The sequence below is a fragment of the Manis javanica genome, chromosome 6 (assembly GCF_040802235.1).
Source record: "Manis javanica isolate MJ-LG chromosome 6, MJ_LKY, whole genome shotgun sequence".
NCBI lineage: Eukaryota > Metazoa > Chordata > Mammalia > Pholidota > Manidae > Manis > Manis javanica.
Window position 1 is genome coordinate 17,300,359 of NC_133161.1, and position 18,996 is coordinate 17,319,354.

At 42.1% G+C, this 18,996-nt stretch overlaps 1 protein-coding gene across 5 annotated transcripts in view; it reads right to left on the bottom strand.

Moving 5' to 3' along the window:
• CALD1 (caldesmon 1) overlaps window positions 1-18,996 on the bottom strand; it is a 183,319-nt gene that overhangs the window by 94,962 nt on the left and 69,361 nt on the right. For 4 of the 5 annotated variants that reach the window (XM_037019671.2, XM_017659375.3, XM_017659379.3 and 1 more), the window contains exon 3: window positions 3,512-3,623. In XM_037019671.2, the coding sequence (XP_036875566.2) occupies window positions 3,512-3,582 (71 nt within the window). In that variant the 5' untranslated portion in view covers window positions 3,583-3,623. Of the gene's footprint in view, window positions 1-3,511; window positions 3,624-4,293; window positions 4,435-18,996 lie in introns of those variants that run through there. The other variant, XM_037019672.2, reaches the window with a different exon arrangement.

An 18,996-nucleotide genomic window follows, 5' to 3' on the forward strand; every position in this document is an offset into this window, starting at 1 on the left:
TTTTAAATTAAGTAATATATGATCATTGTAAAACAAATTAGATGATATCAAAACCAAAAAGTAAAAATTACCACCAATCCCCAAGAGAAAAACATCACCTCCTGTTACAGATAAGGAAGCCCAGATCTAAAGCTAAAGGAAGAGGGACTTACCCAGGGTCCTCTGTGCTCTGTGTCTTCAGATCAAAACCCCAATGTTAGACGGCCCTTGATTTCTGACTCTGGCCATCTGTTCCCTGTGTACACCCTGAACTTGCCCATCAAAGTTGGCTGGACCATAAAGCCTGCCCTGCACTTCCCCATAAATGATGAGATCTTACAAAATCCTAAAGGGTGGACATGGACTTACTTCCCACATCCCAGATAAGAGAACTAGAAGACTAGAAGAACAGAATCTTGACAACTGAAAAGGTAAATAGTACAAATATACAGGGGAACTTAAGTACTTCTTTAAAAAGAAAAAAGGAAAAGGCTTCATATGGAATATAATATTCCAAAAGAATTAATACAGACAGAAATGTAAATTAAAATGCTTAGGATAAATCTGTGTAAATTACTTTAGGTTAATAAGGGTACCTAACTAAGCTGAGTACATTCCTTTCAAGATTGATGTTAAAGGAAGACATTCCCTTCCACACAAACAAAAAACTGGAATTAATGAACTATGTAGCTTTGTGGAAAATCCTTTGGCAAAATCGTGGTTATAAAGAAACCTAGTTTACAGGATGAAAGGTACAGCATGGGGAATATAGTCAATAATATATTGTAATAACTTGGTAATGGATGATATGGTATGATTACCTCATCATGGTATTATATCATACATTTTATAATGTATATAAATATTGAATCAATATGTTGTACACCTAAAGCTGTTACAATATTATGTCAACTATACTTCAATTAAAAATATAAACATATAAAGAAATCTAGGTATTCATTCTAATCGCAGTAGGGCTCTAACCACAGCAAGTTGGTTCTATTATTCCTTTCACAGTGATTCACCATCTCCCTATTCACACCTAACAACGAAGTAGAAGATCCTGACTTACACAGGCGCCCAATTTCCTGCCCTCCTTCCTGAGTCCCTCTAGCCAACAGCTGAGTCAGGCCTGCCCCCACGCTCTGGCCTGGTCTGTTTTCTGATCCTGTTATACTACAGTTTCTTAGCATACTGTGAGGGACATAAAGGCAGAAACCCTGTCTGTACCTCACCATTATTTTCCCTGACCTGAGCACAGACACAGGAACTTGTTCATGTTTAGCATTTACTGGGTAAAGATATTTGTAGACTTTCAGGAGAACCTGAGGCCAAACAAGACATCATTGGACAGAATAAGAGATCATTACACAGAATAGTATGTTTCCCTGGGTCTGGACACTGCCCACGAGGTTTCTATGTCCACTTAACATGGGCGCCCCCATACTCTCCCTGGCTTTTTTGTCTCCTTGGATGGCTTCCACGATATCTTCTATGACCTCTCACTCTCTCTACACATACCTCTTGGCACTGTCACTACCACACCTTCGGCTTTCGTACCACCAGAGCTGTACTGAGTGTGCCCAGACTTACTTCCATAACAGTAATTTCTCTTCCTTTCTGAATAAAGATTGAAAATGTCTACCGCCAAATGCCTGGAGGCAATCTCCACTTGGATGGGGTTTCTACCTGCATTAAACACTCCTCCCATGTGCATGTAAGAATGGAACGGGTTTCCCCATTTGGGACACTACAAAGATTTCCTTCCAGCTCCTCAGACTTATGTATTTAGGAATTGTCTTTGAGTTTCTCCTTCTCTGGAAAGGTTTGCTAATTCTCCCTCTATGAAGACTCTCGTGTTTGACTCCTTTTCCATAGTTGCTGCCCTGATTCAGGCCCTCATTACCATATGTTCAATAACTCTTCCAATGCTGGGGTCCCCATGCTCTAGTCCACTGCAGGTAACTTTCTCCAACATATTTTTATTACACAGAGCAACCCTGCTAAGCCCCTGTCATCGCCTTTCCTGTGAAACAGACTCACCCAAGATGGGCGAGTCCAACCCATTCTTCCTCTAGGACCCCATGGGTTTCTTGCCCCTGGGTTCTTATTTCCACCTGTGAGCTCTGGCTGATGTCACTCTCTCACCAGCCAGCTCACCTCCTTTTACTCTTCATCACTGGCATTACTTCCTCCATGCCTGCCGCTTCTGCGGAGCTTTTCCTGACTAATTTCATGGCAGGATGATGACTGCCTTTCCTTCTCTTAGCATCAATGTCTAGCTCTGGCTGCACGGCCATGTTGTTTCTTACTTGGTTAGCTAATGATAGTGGTTAAAATAATAACAACAAAACAACAACGACACAACAACTATTACCATTTATGGAAGCCAATCAGTGCCAGGTGCTGGGCTGGGCCATTTACACAGTTCAGTAATCTTCACAAACATCACACAAGTTCTGCAGATATTATGCCTACTTTATACATGAGGCAACTGGGGCTTACAGAGGAGTCACCTGCTCACGGCTGTACAGCTCATAGGAGGAAGAGCAGGACTTCGAACCTACAGAGCCCAGGTATCATTCATGATGCCTCATGTATGTGCACAGACCTTCCATGACAGTCCGTCTGACCAACTTACCAACTTAATCAAAGGCAGTAGTTTTGCCTTCTCCTTTCACATTCTTCATGCAAATAAGAGCCCAAAGTCCCAAATACCTCTGGCTATAGGTGTGAATTTCCAGCTTTCTACTGCAGGGTTGCCAAGGGATCACTTTGCTGCTGTCTTTCTACTTGTGCCTTCAAACTAGTGTCAGGCAAAACTAATTTGATTTTAAGACCATTGTTGAACATTTTTCTTCCTGTGAATGCCTACTCTTGTTTTCTCCAAAGAACATCAGATTGAAGACACATTAAATGCCACCGACCTTTGCTTTGAGGCCTGTAATTTTAAAATATGCATTTATGCCTCATGCTTCCAAGGTCATTGCTTTATTTCCCCAATCTGCCCTGGACGTCTCCGTGACAGAGGCCTCACACAACATCACAGCTTCCAACTAGATTCAGGATCTGCACAGTAACGCACCCCACTGGCTATTAACCTCTGACATGTGGATTACTGGATTGGGCTGCTTTTCCAGTAAGAATAAAAATGTGTCACAAGATCCATCTGGGACGGATTGCCTTTACTTTTTTAGACTGAAGACTCCCATTTCCTAAATGTTTTCAATATCCAATATTTGCCATTTTCCAGACATTTTGATATCAAACACTTTTTAAACTTTTTCCACACATTGCCTTCATCATTAAAAGATGCCAGTATGAAACGCACTCATTAACTATCTGATTCTTGTCAAATCTCTGTTTTTCTTGTTCTTGGTTTTCTCTTCTTATGCAGACTGTAGAGTCTTAACAGCTAAACTTTTCCTAACTACTTTTGAAAACAGTTCAGCATGCAATACATTTGCTCTGAGGCCTGAAACCAGCACTCCTAGTAATCAGAACACACGCACGTTTCCATCCGGGTCCTCACCTTTCTGCTTCCAGGCGCATCTCTTCTCGCTTTTGCCTCCTCAGTTCTCTGCGACGTTCAAAATCATCCATGGTGTGGTTTCAGGTTTGGGGGGACCAGAGAAAGTCTGGGCCTGAAGGGGAGTAGGTAAAATCAATATTAGAGATGAGCCGAGTCTTAGCTCCCATGCATCACATTACTCTCTCACCATTTTTTCATTTTCCCTCATTTCTTCTTTACACTTCAAAATACAAAACACCTTTGAACCCTGGTGAGAGCCAGAGATCAATTTCTGACTCCGGAGCTGAGTCCTTTTTGTGTTACAGTCAGTCTCATTTAGGAAACTACTAGAGACAAATAGAAAGATGACAGGATTAGAGTTAAAAAACACAAAGACCTCCGAGGACAGAGAGATTTTCAAGACCTGAAATACTGGGGGGGGGGATCGCTTGAGGGCCACTGAATGATTGTGTTCTCTGTAACTTGCTGAACCACAAATGTTTTGCAAAAGTGAACAAAGAAAGAGGAAAAGAGAACAAGATGGAAAAAAGAAAAGTGGCAACGGAAGGAATATGTAGGAGCTGAGAGAAAAGGAAAAGGCAACAAAAACAACACACGTGAGCAGGCATCATTTGCATATTCTAAAGGAACATCCACAGCAGCCTGATAAGAAAGACCGCAGCAGTAGCACCACCAGGAAACAGAGCAGCAGCGTTTTTAAAGAGCCCTTACGAAGGATCAAGCTGTTTTCAGAACTCCAAAGCCCCGGCTCTTTGTAGCCCAACCATTTGATCCTTTCCTACCTCCTGCGTGATGGTTTTAATCCCAGAAAGATCTTCCCTTTCCAGCTCTTCAAATGAAGAACTCACTTCTCCTGCATTGCTGTGCCATGGAGTCAAGTATTCCAGAATTCCCCTGCAGCCCCCAAACCCAAAATGACTACCAGAAAAGGGGAAGCGGGCTCTTTTTGTCCTTGCTTTGTTTACAGAGCTGTCAGTGGTTAGTTAAACTCGGCCTGGAATCTGGCATTTAAGGCCTGCTTGAAGATTGTTTCCTGTGTGGAGCGGGAGGCCTCCACTTCCTCTGGAATCCTAGACTCTCTGCTGCACTCGGATCACAAAAAATATTTTCCAGCCCTTTCTGTGCACAGGAGACAAGCCATTTGCCCTGCATCAGAAAATAAGGAGCTGTGTAAAACCTAAAGCCATCACCTAACAGCATCTTTGTTTCAGGCGGCAAAAATCAGCACTTAGATTTTGAAGCCAAGTGCAGAAGGCTTAAACAAATTGTTAGATTCTTTTTTTTTCCCCCAAGCATTTTTTTCCTCCTTGAAAAACCCACAAAAACAGAAATAAAATCTCAGCCAACAAAAACAAAACTATACAATGTTTGAATTTTTTCTCCCTTTCCTATCCCCTAGGGTATTATTTCACACTGCTTATAAATCTTTTAGAAATTCAAATTTTGGTGTTTATTTGGGGCTTTTAAATTCTTAGGTGCTTTTCTATCTTACTCTGATCGAGAGTATACTCCAGGTACTTTGCTAGTTATGAAGGAAAGAAACAGTTTTCCTTTTTGTATTATTTCATCCATCGTATTTCCTTTTATTATTTCATCCATCCAGGGGAATTTTTCTATACTTTTCAGTCCACACTCTCTACAGTGATTTGAGGGTCCCCGGAGAGGAGGTTGAGGACCTTTTACCCTGGGGTGCACAGTGCACGGTGCGTGGGGACAGCCCTGTGGGCAGTGGGCCAGACTCTGGTCACTCGAATGCTAGGCGCACGGAGAGAATAAACTCTTCTCGCTTCTTTCTTCGATGAAGTCTTTTGTTGTATATAAACCACTTCTCAAATAACTATAGCAACAGCAAACAGAAATGGGAGAAAGAGGTCTGCCATAAGCAAACATTGTCATTTGTCTAGTTTATCCAAGTAACTTGGACACCATCCTCTAAAAGCCTCCGGGGCCCACTCCTCCCTTACCCACGCTAAGGAGTCCTGCTGGCTGCCGGTTAGCAACAGCGGTTCCGGTCTCTCAGCCCATACCTCTGGTGGAGGTGCTAATGAGCAATGAAATATATATCCTCGGGAGGCTGAAGATGCCCGCGGCTGGCAGAGCCTGGCCGGCTCATGGAACACGCGAAGGGGAGTGAAGCTCACCGACAGCCTGTGGTCATTTTGGCTGGCCATCCTCGCTGGCTCTACCTAGTCCAATTCTTTTTCTGCTACCATCCTGTCCTCTGGCTCCTCAACTTTTTTCCTTACTCAGGCACTTCTTTTCTTACCCAACCATAGAAGAACTACCTATCCATTTATTTACTCATTTGAATGCTGCTGTGCATGTACGTGGTGCTGGGGGTGTGGAGAGAGAGAGAAGGAGAGAGGGAGAGAAAGACAGCGCCTATTACATGATGCACCTACACAGACAGGTGCCCTTCTGGATTATGGTTTGTGGGCATGTGGGGAGTATAAATGAGGGGGAGGAAAACGCGTATCTGCCTGCTGCGGCGTGACTCTCTGTTGCGGTGAGTGCCGTTCAGTGGGGAGAATGTGCCAGTGTCTGTGAAAATGGCTCTCAGTTGGTCTCACACTAGGATAGGGCTGGAGGTCTTCCTTAATCCTCACACCTTTATAAAACAGCTTCTCTGAACCTCTCTGATACTGTTCAGATGTAAGGGGAGCCACGTCTTGATGGAATTGTGGTTACTTTTTCCCCCTTTGGGAGCAGCAGTCCCTGTCCCCGGTAATCTCTCTTGTCCTTCCCTACTCCCAGTCAATGCTGCATTCCAGCAACATTGGTCAGGAAACGAACTCTTAACCAGTCAAGTGACAAAATGTCAAGGCAAAGAGATTCTGTGAACTGTAGAGCATTGAGTGTCATGAAGGAACAAAGTAGCCTGACAGAGAAATGCAGGCTAAAAGGAGGTATGTATCAAAGAATATGACAGATACGTTCTTGAAACATTTTATGAAAATCTAAATTTTTTGTGCTGAGGAGATTGCAAGAACTCTGATATGACTCTGCAAAGGGAAAAAAAGTGCTTTACAAAGGCAGATGAACCATTACCTACAGATATATCTTGTCTTTTCAATGTGGGTTCTCAAACAGCAGGTTTTCTTAAAATAGGGCACCCTTGTGCTGCTGTAACGAAGCAATAAATCAGAGTTACAGATTCCAGTCAGTTAACACGCTGCCCTTCCTTTTGGTAATGACCCACCACAAGCCCAGGCAAGGGAGGGAGAAGGCTGAGAGCTGGTGGCTCTCTAATCCGGCACTCATTATCAGGGGGAGAAGCCACCTGGAGAAAGCTCAGTCCTGTCCAACTTGAAATCATCCTAAACTGATTAGTGCATAGTTGGCAGAATGTCCTTGAGATCTTTGGTCAGTGCTAATATTGGTCTGGGAACGCATCAAGAATAAAACCTATGGTGTCAGGGACACTGGATAAGTGAATGCAGCTTCTAAAAGTAACATTGAATATGTACTGTGTGATCGGTCATTTTTTTCTTCCTTTAAAAATAAATTAATGGGCTTTATTTCTTTATTTCTATGAGACGATAGAGGGCAAGGAACACCTGAGACAACCCAGGAGCTGGGAGGGAAGGACATAGCAGATCCTTCCCTGGGGTCCTCAGAGAGAGCGCTCCCTGCTCACAACCCGATTTTGGACTTCTGGCCTCATATCTTTTGTTCCAGGCCACCCAGTTTATGGTACTTTGTTTAGTGTAGCTCTAGAAAATGAATACAGCCTATTATTAACATCTTGCATTACCGTGGTGCATTTGTTAAAATCAATGAGCCAACAGAGAAATGTTATGAACGGAAGTCTATACATTATATCAGGGTTCACACTTTGTTGTGTTGCACAGTTTGATGGGTTTTGCCAAATGCATAATGTCACACATGCACCATAACAATCTCAGATGGAACAGTTTCACAGCTCTAAACAGTCCTTGCTCTCCATTCATTCCTCGTTCCTTCCCTCCCCCACTCCAACCCTTGGCAACTATTGATCTTTTTACTATCTCTGTAACTTTGCTGTTTTGAGCATGCCATATAGTTGAAATCCTACAGTAGGAAGCCTTTACAGACTGGCTTCTTCCACTTAACAGTATGCATTTAAGCGTTCTCCATGTCTTTTTATGGCTTGATGGTTCTGCTGAGCCATTTAAAAATATGTAAGATTAATTTTATCTACATGATAAATTTGTGACACAGCTACTATAATTGCAAGTTTACAGAATTTGAAGGTATGTGCTCTTGATCACAATGATATTCTTGGACTAACCCACTATTTCCCTCTAGGAATTGTTTTCCCTTTCAGGGAACAGGATAAGAGTGCCCCAGAGAAGATCTGAGAAGAGTATTGTCAATGATCTTCGGTTTAATTCTTGGATCATATCAATTCAGGTGAGAAGTGATCTTAAAAATTACCCATGCCTCTTTAATTTCAAAGCCATTTTATTTAAATCATAGAATTATCATGTCTCTGAGATCTCAATTAAATTAAACCTTGCAAATATTTATTAAGCTCCTATTATTTTATCGTTGCTCCCTTGTAAGACTCATAAACCAGGATGATCAGATTCTGGGAAGCATCATTGCATACTTTTCTTTGAGATTAAGTTAGAGTTTTCTTCTCATGCACCACACATTCCTGTCCCCAAACATAACGATTTCTTGGTTATTGCTCAATGGGAACAAGGAATCTTAGTCTTTCAACACTTAGAACCATTACTAGACAGATCCTTCTTGAGCTGTCATCACTGTGTGCCCACTGTAAATTTCATGGTCCCCCCAATTAGATGAGGACCCATAAAAACATTTATACCACCAATATTCAGTGAACATGTCCTGAGCATTTACTATGGTGCCAGGTTCTTATCTGGGCACTGGAGAGACAGCAGCAAACAGACCAAAAGGGTCCTGCCCCTCCTGCAACTTCTGTTTCACACTTTCTTGCTTCTTTCAACTTGCACGAGATGTATCATGCTCACCTTCAACCCCAGATCACAGCTATCACCTGCTTTCTGTTTTATGTTCTTGAGATTCGGGTCTTTGTAGGAGAAATCCAGGGATCATGTTTTGTTTACCCCAAAGGTTTGTGTTCATTTCAGTTGGCTGATCACTGCATCTAAGGGGTCTCTTCTCTTCATCCTACATATACTGGGTGATTCCTGGGGGTGACACATACCCCAGCAATCCCCCACCTCTGCTCTTTGTATTATCCTCCCTCACCTCAGTCCTTCAGCTGCCCTCTTCCACAAGCCCTTGTCACACGGTGACCTGGGCTCAGACTCAGGAATCTGGTCTGACCGTATCTGTAAAACGAGATGGTTGGACTAGATGTCTAAGGTTTTATCCCTACAATTATACTCCATATAATACTATGGTTCTACTTCTGCTCTCCCATTGGACAAAGATGACATGTCCATGTTTCCTTCTTTCCAGGTCTAAATGATATCCAATATCTCTTTTAATGAGCTGATTTAGAAAACATTAGCTTTCCTTTCAAGCTGGTCATCCCATAGCATCGTAGATAAAAATGTCTAACTGCCTCTTAAACGTGCCATTCAATTTTCTACCTCTGCACTTTTATTCATAGTGTTGCATCCATGTAGAATGAGTGCTACTATCCTCTTCGTTGTCTATATTCTATTCAGTCATGAATTTCTGGCTTAAATTTCACTTCCTTCATGAGCACTTTCCTGAGGACTCTAGTTTGGAAGTGACAGGTCCCTCCCGGAACATCCATCATTCATTTCAGAAATTAGTAATGCCTCGCCACAACTTACCTATTGCTCTAAGTGTTACAAATACCATATGGACACTCTACTTTCTACATGCATTCATCTTAAGGCCATTTATGAACAGATACTGTCATTAAAAATCTCTGTTCACTATTGGGACATAGCAGGCATTCAGAAATTATAGCTGGTTTGAATCACTGGATTCTCATTCGAGATTTTAACATTCTGAGTGTGGGAAATGTAACTCAAGACGATTCATCTCTGTATTTTATTGACTGATCAATGTTTACAAAGTGAATTAAAGACCTTGGTAATAGACGATATATGAATCTCAAAAGTTATATAAACCCACATTTACAGTAGTTACACAGTGGATCTGGCAGTGTTTTCTTTCTGACTGTAGAAAATGAACTTTTGTCCTTTTAAAAAAAATCCAATTTATCAACCTGCTTTGCTCTTTTCTGAACAGAATGGTTCATTTGGGACTCGAAAACCAAATAAACACATGGATTGAAGGAAAGTTTAGACTTAACTTTAGCTCAGTCTTCACCATCTTGTTCCAAAAATCTGGGCTATTTAAAAAAAAAATGCATGCAATCACCAAGGCATGTTTGTCAAGACCAGTAACATAGAAATAAGAATGAATGGGATCCACCTGAGGAACTCTGCCTTCGCATGTGGCTGCCTCTTTTCTCCAATCAATGGCATCCAGAACACACAGCCACACTAAGAGCAGGCTACCGGGTTGCGACCTGTTTTTTCTCTCTTTCCTCGCTCAGTCTTTTATCATTAATTTTCTCTGTATTTCTCCATTTGCAAAGCAGAAGACCTGACAGACTTAGCATTACTCAAATCAATGTCTCGGTGGCCCCATTTCCACCTGAGGTGTAGTGGACAGTTGGGCATTTTAGACCTGAGAGATGATGGCTTTATATATACTGACTTCAGCATGTGGGAGGACAACACATTTAGGGATTGGAGGTTGTATCTTAAAGCGTTCTCACAAATCCTACCTCCTTCGGAGCACTTTCTGTTGTTCAACACTCTGGACTGTTTGCCTTTCCACTAAGGAAAGTAGATGCATCTCTATTTACAGAGAGGAGACCGAGACATTTTGAATTTTGTCATCAGCTTCTGAACCATGCCAATCTGTGGAAAACTGGGGTTATTTAGAAAAACCTCTAAACCAATCTGAAGATTTTCTTAATAGAGTGGGGAGAAGTGACAATTTGGGACACAATTCCTTTTGTGCCCTTTTCAAGAGTTTAAGATACCTTTCTTTGGCAAACTCAAGAATTAGACTGAAAGATACAGGTTAATACCACATCAGGACAGGCCTGTGGCCACTTCTGTTCTCCTGGTCTGGAGAAAAACCCTAAGGCAGGGATGGATGTTCTCCACCAACCTGTGCCCCTGTGAGAAAAAAAAATGCATAGCTTTGCTTAAAAATGTGTAAATGTGCTTTCTACATGTATGCCTGCTAATAGAGGCTAATTCTAATGTGGAGAGGGTGGGGTGCTGGTCCCAGCAGAACTCTCCAACAGTGGGCTTCTGAGACAGTATGAACCCCTGTTACTGAAAACACTCAGGTACTGGTGAAATGGCCATCTGTTTCAGGCTGTTGTGAAAAGATACTTTTTAGGATTCTAAGGCTGTGCTGTCCAATACAGTAAACACTAGACACATGAGGGAATTTAAATGTAAAATGATTACAATGAAATAAAATAAAAAATCAGTTCCTTGGCCCCGCTAGTGCTCTGTGGCCACATGTGTCTAACGGCTAGCACATAGGCAGTGCTGAGGACCTTTCATCACCATGGAAAATTCTAACAGGCAGCCCTGCAGTGGAACCTTCCGACTCCTAATGGGAAATGACTGTACTGTGAGAAGTAACGGTGTGCAGCTCAGAGACATGAAGGTGTGCAAGACACAGTCTTTGTCTTCGAAGACCTGACATTCCCCTGGAGAAAATGGGATAAAATGTGGGGTACGGTATGCCGGCATCTCCAAGCATGGGTGTGCTCTTAATCCCCTTCATTTGTAAACTCTCTATCTTCCTGGAAAGGGTCTTTTGGGCCCGGCAATCTTTCTGTGACTGAGCACTTGCTCCTGACAAAGTGAAATTGTCAGTAAATGCAAAGGAAACTGACATGCTGGCTGAAGATAGGTTGCACTTCGAACTGCTTAACAAGGCTTGAGTGTGGTTTATTTGGAGCAAAAGATCAGGGGCCATAGGTCTTTACCAATTATAAACATGGTACAGAGATCATCATATTTTACATAGTAGTAATTTTACTTGTGCATGACCCTCTGGCCTTTCTGGTCTATGCAGCTGTAAAAATATGAGCAGCCCTGTTCTTTGTGACTGGTTTTTCCACTGACATTTCCAATTTAGTGATCAAAAACTAGATCCAGAGCCTTAGCCAGCTCTCTTGTTAATATATTAGCAAAGCAAGGGAGTTTAGATGGCAGGATGCAAATCCATTTGTACTGCTGGAAACAATTCAGAGACATGTCCTAGACATACTTTGTCAACACCAACATTGCTATACGTGAAGGACATGTTATTACCAATCAGGGAGTAATTATTCCTCGGGGAGTTTTTCAGCTTCTGTTCACCATGATCACCAAATGCATTTCTTGTGTTCTGGAATTACGAAGCAAGTTAGAGACTATCTTTGAGGAGCTGATGATCTCAGATGAAAAGCTTTGAAACCAAACCAAGGGACATTATCCATTATGTCCCTTGGATAGAATGGGCACATAATTTTGACATAGAAATCTACACAGAAGTTAAATACTAAATTGAAAAGTGCCTAGACTACTTCCTCTTTCCTTGCACACAAATCACTTAGATGGTGGTCTCACCTGTTTGTTAGTCTGGCAATTTCTGGACTTTTCTTCATGTAAGGAATGGCTCACAGTACAGACTAAAGGCTAGCACAAGACTGCAGGATCTCTGGACCACCTACTCAGTGGCATGAATTTGTACTGAGATCCCTATTTTATTTCTATTGGAGCACTTAGTCTATAGCTTGCATTTTAATTACTAAGTACATATCTATCTTTCCTAGATTACAACCTCCTTGAGGCTATTATGCACTTTTATAACTCTTCAAAGGAATACTTGAGGTTCTCTCAAAGAACCCTCAAATAGTTCCTTAACCAACTATTTTTTCTTATAGTCAGCACTAGGTTCACACTTGTTGAACTGGAAGGGATCCCATGGCACTACTGAATCGCTGGACTTAATTGGCAAATGGAAGGACATGGCTAAGGCATTATCACAAGACCACGTTTCCACTTAGTAACCTTGGAAGCGCTAGTTCACACGGTGATTTCCACTTGTCTTCCTGTAGTAGAAAATAACCTTGTCTTAGAAAGGCATTCTAGTTTCTGGAAAAGGGCTGGTAGGCCTTTGTAACTGAGGGAATAGGTTTGGTCTGGGATGTTCAAAGAGGAAAGAAGGACAAGGAAGACATGGCGAATAAGAAAAGAAGAGCCTCAAGGTTAAGCTGAAACACTTCAAATTTCCAGGTCCTTTGGAGATTGCTTGCCACTCCATCATAATTAGAAAGTGCTGTCATGCAGATCTGATCTAAATGCCTCCATCAGCCTAAAAAAAAAGGGCTGCCTGATGGTACTCTCTAACCATTGCCCACTAATGAAAACCCTAAGGCGCTGTCCTGGACATTTGCTGGGGAACCGACCCCTCCCAGGCCCGGTGTTACTACCCACTGGCTATAGGACTTAATCTTTTCTCGCCATCTCTCTTAGGAGACCCAGCTCAGGTCACAGGAAGAGTGTGAGGTTGCCGTCAGCATTCCTGGAAAAACCTGGTGACTCCCGCAGGGCGTCAGACTCTCAAATGCACGGGAGAAATGCATTTTGCCTGCTGAAGCTCTAGAAACCTGCACTGCATTGAAGTCCGCAGTTCAAGTATGGTAAGGCATGTATTCAAACCCAAAAAGTCAAAAGGAGGATCTTCGTGATAACTAGTTTGAAATGACATCCCTGCTGGTGTCGGAGAACAAGAAAACTGTTCTGACAGCTGGTGCTAGAGGTCCTCACACTCTTGCCAGAAATCCCGCACTTGGCTAACTGTAGGAGGAGAGCGCTATCTAAGCAGCAGCAGCTTTTTGACTTCTGACAAAATCCACAGAGAGAACAGAAAAATACTGGTAATCAAGGACTTCAACTCAGCAGTCACCTAGCTTGTCAAATTAAAACATGTGGTGACCACCTGCGAAGCATGTTGAGAAAACGATACATTCCGGTTTTTCTACCTGACCTACGATCTCTTTGGAGTGCATTTGCATGCCCCAATTTTTCACACTTAAACTATGCTGTCCACAGTCTGTGTAAAGATGACTAAGCAATTTTGTATTAAGTAACCAACACAAGTCCTGCCAATGTTAGAATAATTAACTTTCTGCAGTCTAATATAAACAGTTCCAAGAACTACATGCGGCCTACCAAAAGTATATATTACAAGTAGTCAACGCTGGGGCCAGCTGGCAGACAGATCAACCTATTAAAGTCGAATTGTTCAGAATTCAGAGTATTATTTTTCTTTCCTCCTATTATTTTTTCTGCGTCCAACTTTGTTTCTTTGGGAATATTTTCAAGTATACAAAGCAAGAAACTATTGTGGAATTGCACCTCCTGTAAATGAGTATTTTCTTGATATCCTCTGGAACTCACAAATCATTTCCAGGTCAACCCTGTCGACACAGAGGGCCAAAGCAAAAATGGAACAAGTGAATCCACTTTGTTCCTTCTCAACTCGAAGTGTTCATGTATTTCTTGACCATCAGGTGGTCGAGGGACTGCCTGACCAATGAACGTGCACATTAAACCATATGCCCACTGGGTACCCAAAACAGCTTATTTGCAATGATAAATCCTTGTGCTGCCTTTACCTGGTAGCCTGGTGGGCCAGGATTTATTGCTAATAAGGTTGAAGTCATAGATTTAATCCCACTCAAGATGAGTTAACTATTTGAAAGGAAAAAAAACCAACTAAACTCATGCCATGTGCTGTGACATTAATCTTGGCCAGCTATTATGTCAGGTGTGGCCTGACAACTTCAAGTTGGGTAGAGATGGTTACAGGAACCCATTACAGCAGGGGCGCTGGTGGTCCAATAAACGGGAGTACGGCACCACACTAAAGGCCCCTGCGTATGCAGCCTCACTGCAAACCCCACTGTCTTCTTTACTGTATTTAAATTGTGTTTAAATTCACATATACTCAAGAGTGGTTAAGGCTCTACAGCCATCCTCACAATGAAAACTTCAATAAAAACATTTGACAAATATTTTGAAGTAATAATCATGGACTAATCCCCTTGCCTGGCTGTGAATGCAACTCCTCTGCCCTCCATGCTTACAGTCTGATGGTGGAGGCAGGCAATAAGTAAATAAAATACAAATTGAAATAAGGGCTGGGAATGTAAAACACAAGATTCTATGAGAGAGAACTACAGGAATGGCCTAATGGTTTTCCTTGGGCTAGAATAAGACCTAGGCAGTAACAGATTTTTCAACCAGAAATGATATTAATACTCATACAGACATACATTCATAAAGGAAACACATATTTATAAGACCAGAGTTTGTATTCATTAAACAAATATATGTCGACATCTGTTATGTGCCAGACACTCACACCTCTATGTGCTGATAAATCAAACTCTTCTCCACTTCTCTCTCCTAAAGAAGTGGGAGTAAGTAGCTAGTCAGGTTTGAGGATGGTGAGCTAATCTCAGCCCTTCTTTCCCACCTCAGACCCTGTGTAAGGAACATTAAAAAATTATATGTATATCAGATGCTGTGTGCTGGAATTTATAGAGACACTGGGAATCCACTTACGACATTAACTTCACATGGCTGAAGTACGGGGCATGAATGAGGGCATCTTTCTAGAAACATCCAGCTCAATGATCTTTTGACAAGAAAAATGTGTTTTTCACCCATTAGCAAGCAGAAATTTGCTGATTTAAAGGAAGCTCGTCCACTTTGTTTTTTCAAACTTTGGTTCATGATTCCAAGAAACGAACAGCCCATAATAAATTTACCCCAGTGGTAGAACAGCTCACAACCAGCTTTCCCACTTTGAATACCACAAACAGACCTTTTATTTGTTGACACACAGCCTCTGGACATTCATGAAAACAAGATGTTCTCTTGCTGCTTTTTAAGTTAAACAGATTTAAGTCAGGGTCTCAGTCGAATTTCAAAAACAGATGTTACACAGCAAAAGGGCTCAGCTGACCCCAGCAAAGAGAGGCTATTTTACTTGAACTTGAATATTCTTTGTTAGCAGGAAGAGCGATCAAAGATGCCTTAAACTGGAAACAGGAGCAACCCACAGTTTACTCGTGACTCCATTCAGTGACTGCCCAGTGGGCCTGGGTAGCTGCTGGTCATCCAGGGCTCTGGGTTTGGGGAGGGAGCAGGTGAGGGCTGGTAACTGGGAGCATTAGGTGCCTGGTTTTGGAGGGGTTAGTGAGGAAGGATGATCCTCCTCCCACATGCCAGCCTCCTGTTTCTCTGTAGACCTCAGCCACCCTCAGTGAAATGGCTTCAGTGCACCCATCACACCATGCCTCTCCTGGTCCCACCCTCATGTGCGAACAGCTCACGGCTGGCCAGACTCCTTAGTCCTGTAATAATCCAGCCCTCATTACTGCCTCTGGGCCTCTGTCCCTGCTTGTTCTCTTGCATTAGCTGAAGTGACCTCTACTCCTTCTGCAAATCCCACACATGTGTCTAGAGACTAGTTCAGTCCTCTTTTTATTCCAGAACCACCCTCTCTTCCAATATCAGCAGCATTGTCAGCACTGTTCTTTTGGGGGAGCAATACTATACGGCTTTGTTATGCAAATGGCTGATAACTTCTCTTTCTCCTAATCAAGTCTGCAGCTACTCAATGTCAAGGGCCTAGATCCCCTTTGCTATGGCCTCACCGCGCTCCGTGGTTTGCTCTGCCTTTGCAAATGCATGGGAATATTTGCTAAGTTGAACTTGTTAGGAAACTTCTGGCCCACGAATCCAAGTTCTAAATGCCACAGCTATGGCCATTCATGCTGTGTGCCCTATGTTCCGGCTTAACTCCTTCTGGCTACTACAGATTGTACTTGCGGTCCTCCTTGTCATCAGCTAGGCCAGGTGACCAGTTCTAGCCATTGAGCTGTGAGCTGAAGTGTCATTTCGCTTCCAAGGTAGATCATTTAATTTTTGATGTGAGACCCTTAAGAGATTTCTTTCTCTCTACTATAGTAACCAGCAATATTTCCAGATAGTAGCTGTCAGTAGGGGTCCCTGAGTAAGGGTGACAATGATCTGGGCTCCTGCCTATCCAGGGTTAGACAGAAAGCATGAGCAAGAGATGGTTGTTCTTCAGGCCACTGAGATTTTGAGTTATTTCTGATCCCAGCATAGCCTAGCTTGTCATGACTGATACAGCTTTGGTCAACTCAGTCCACAATGAAAATGACATTCCCAAATTAGGTAGAATACATCTCTACTTCAAGCAGATACTTATTCAACTTACCTATTTTCTATTTCCCTTCTATGACTTCTAATGTAGAAATGGGAATGCATAGGTTAATCAGAACCCTGTCTGCAGGTAAGACCTTAGGAAGTAGAAGTGGCTTACTGACCTCATCTCCCTATTCCGATGGGCAGAAAACTGCCAATATCTATAGCAGTGTTCACATAGGATGTGTTCACTCCTTTATACCAGGGAGGACAAACTCAGATGATTTTAAGGACCAAAGAGGTCAGTGTTTGGGGAGTGGTGGCCTTTGGGGAAATGGAGAATACATGTATCCGGAGGACAGTCAAATTTTTAAAAATCTATGCAAGGCCTAGGGAGCATACTCCCAGTCAATATGAAACTCAGGCTGTCAGTGTGTGACCCCTGATTTACAGTCATTCATTCAGCCACACAGATGAACCCATGCTAGCTTACAGTCTAGAGGGAGACATTTATTTATGTAGCCAATGGTTATAAAGCATGTGCTATGTACTGAGCATAGTCCTAAGAACTCTATACATATAAATTTAAATCTTTATAACAATCCCTATTATCTCTATTTTACAGACACATAGAGTGAAGTCCAGAGGAGGTAAGTTATGTGTCTAAGGTCATGGAGCTAGTAGATGGTAGAGCTGGGATTTATATCTAGGCAGCCTGGCCCCAGAGTCTATGAACTACAGTACAGTATGCTCCATTTCACAAGGCCCGTGATGGATAACACAAGGTGGATTGCAGCAAAAACCTCAATGATGAAATGATCCCATGATTGCTGGGAAGGATCTATGCCCCTCTGCAAATGTCTGTTTCCCGTCTGGAGGATTTGGCCTGCACCATGTTGTGGTAAATTAATATTTAATGTTTATTAATGAAGTAAAAATGAATCTCCCATTTATGTTCATTTGGGCTTTGGCAAATTGATTTATTACATCATTTAAGTGGCGTTCACTTTAGAAAATAAGCTGAATTCATCCGAAGGCCTTTAAAAAATAAGAACAACACTTGACACTTTAACCATTTCTTTGCTTTTTTCATTTAATTAGCTTTAGACATGGAAACAAATCATCTAAGTTCTTCTATCTGTGTCAGTCTCAGGACAGGACCAAGTGTCGTGGGATCTGAAGATTATTTGGGAGGCCTTCTTTAAGAAAGAGAATACAATATTCAGTATCAGCAGTTAGGCAGGGTTGTGGCCGAGACCCGTCCAAGGAACAGGCCCTTCAGCTTAAGCTCCATTGGTTCATGGCAAACCCACTCTGGGTCTCTCCCATCCGATTCTTATGAGTATTCCATAAAAATGTCACAGCACGCTTACTTTGTTTTTAATTTTCAATTACTCTGAAGCTACACTCATGTCCCCCTTTTAAAGAAAATACTCTCTGAAAACCAGAATTTAGGAACCAAATAATGTCGGAGGTAATTATGCATCATTCTTCAAGGCAGTTTACAGAAAAGTAGAATCACAGATACAGCCCATGCACCACAATGCTTTGCCTATAAACCATGTAATTACATATGATAGGTAAATGAGAGGGCAGAGAAATTTAAAATATTATGACTCTTTGCCAAGATGAGGCCAGTGAAAAACAAAAGTATCAGAAATCACAACTTACGTCAATGGACACACTACTGGATTCACCAAATTTTCCATTGCATTGAATAAGAGTCCATTTTATAGAAGAGAATGAAGGAACTAGAATGGCTAATGTAGCCCAGACCTAATAGAGCACCTGGGATGAAGAGAGGGTCCAATTCAATATATGACTGTAGAACGAATAAATTAATGAGTTGAATATGTATGTTTGAGGAATGAGAAAAAGGACAGACGGTGCTAATAGTGGTCACAAGCCTTGTCAGTCAACCCCAACTTGCAACAGCATCTTTATTTCTATACCATTAGCCAGCAAGCTGGTGGAGGCCATCAGATATGTCCCCAGAGTCTCTCATCACAACAAATATCTCTATGCTTATAAATTTTGTGAGTCTGTGATGGAATCAGATGTACAGTCATGGGCATAACCTACTTATGGGAGGAATTCTTTGAAGAACTTGGAGAAAGTGCTTCTAGAAGAGAGCTTTCCTTCAGCCTGCCATATGTTTGTGTTCATTTCTCCCCTGCGTCCTCTGGATCTGATAAACACACTCTTCCCCAAACTTAGGACGCTCCATTCCATGATATATCATGTTTGGCCATTAAATAGCAGGACTCA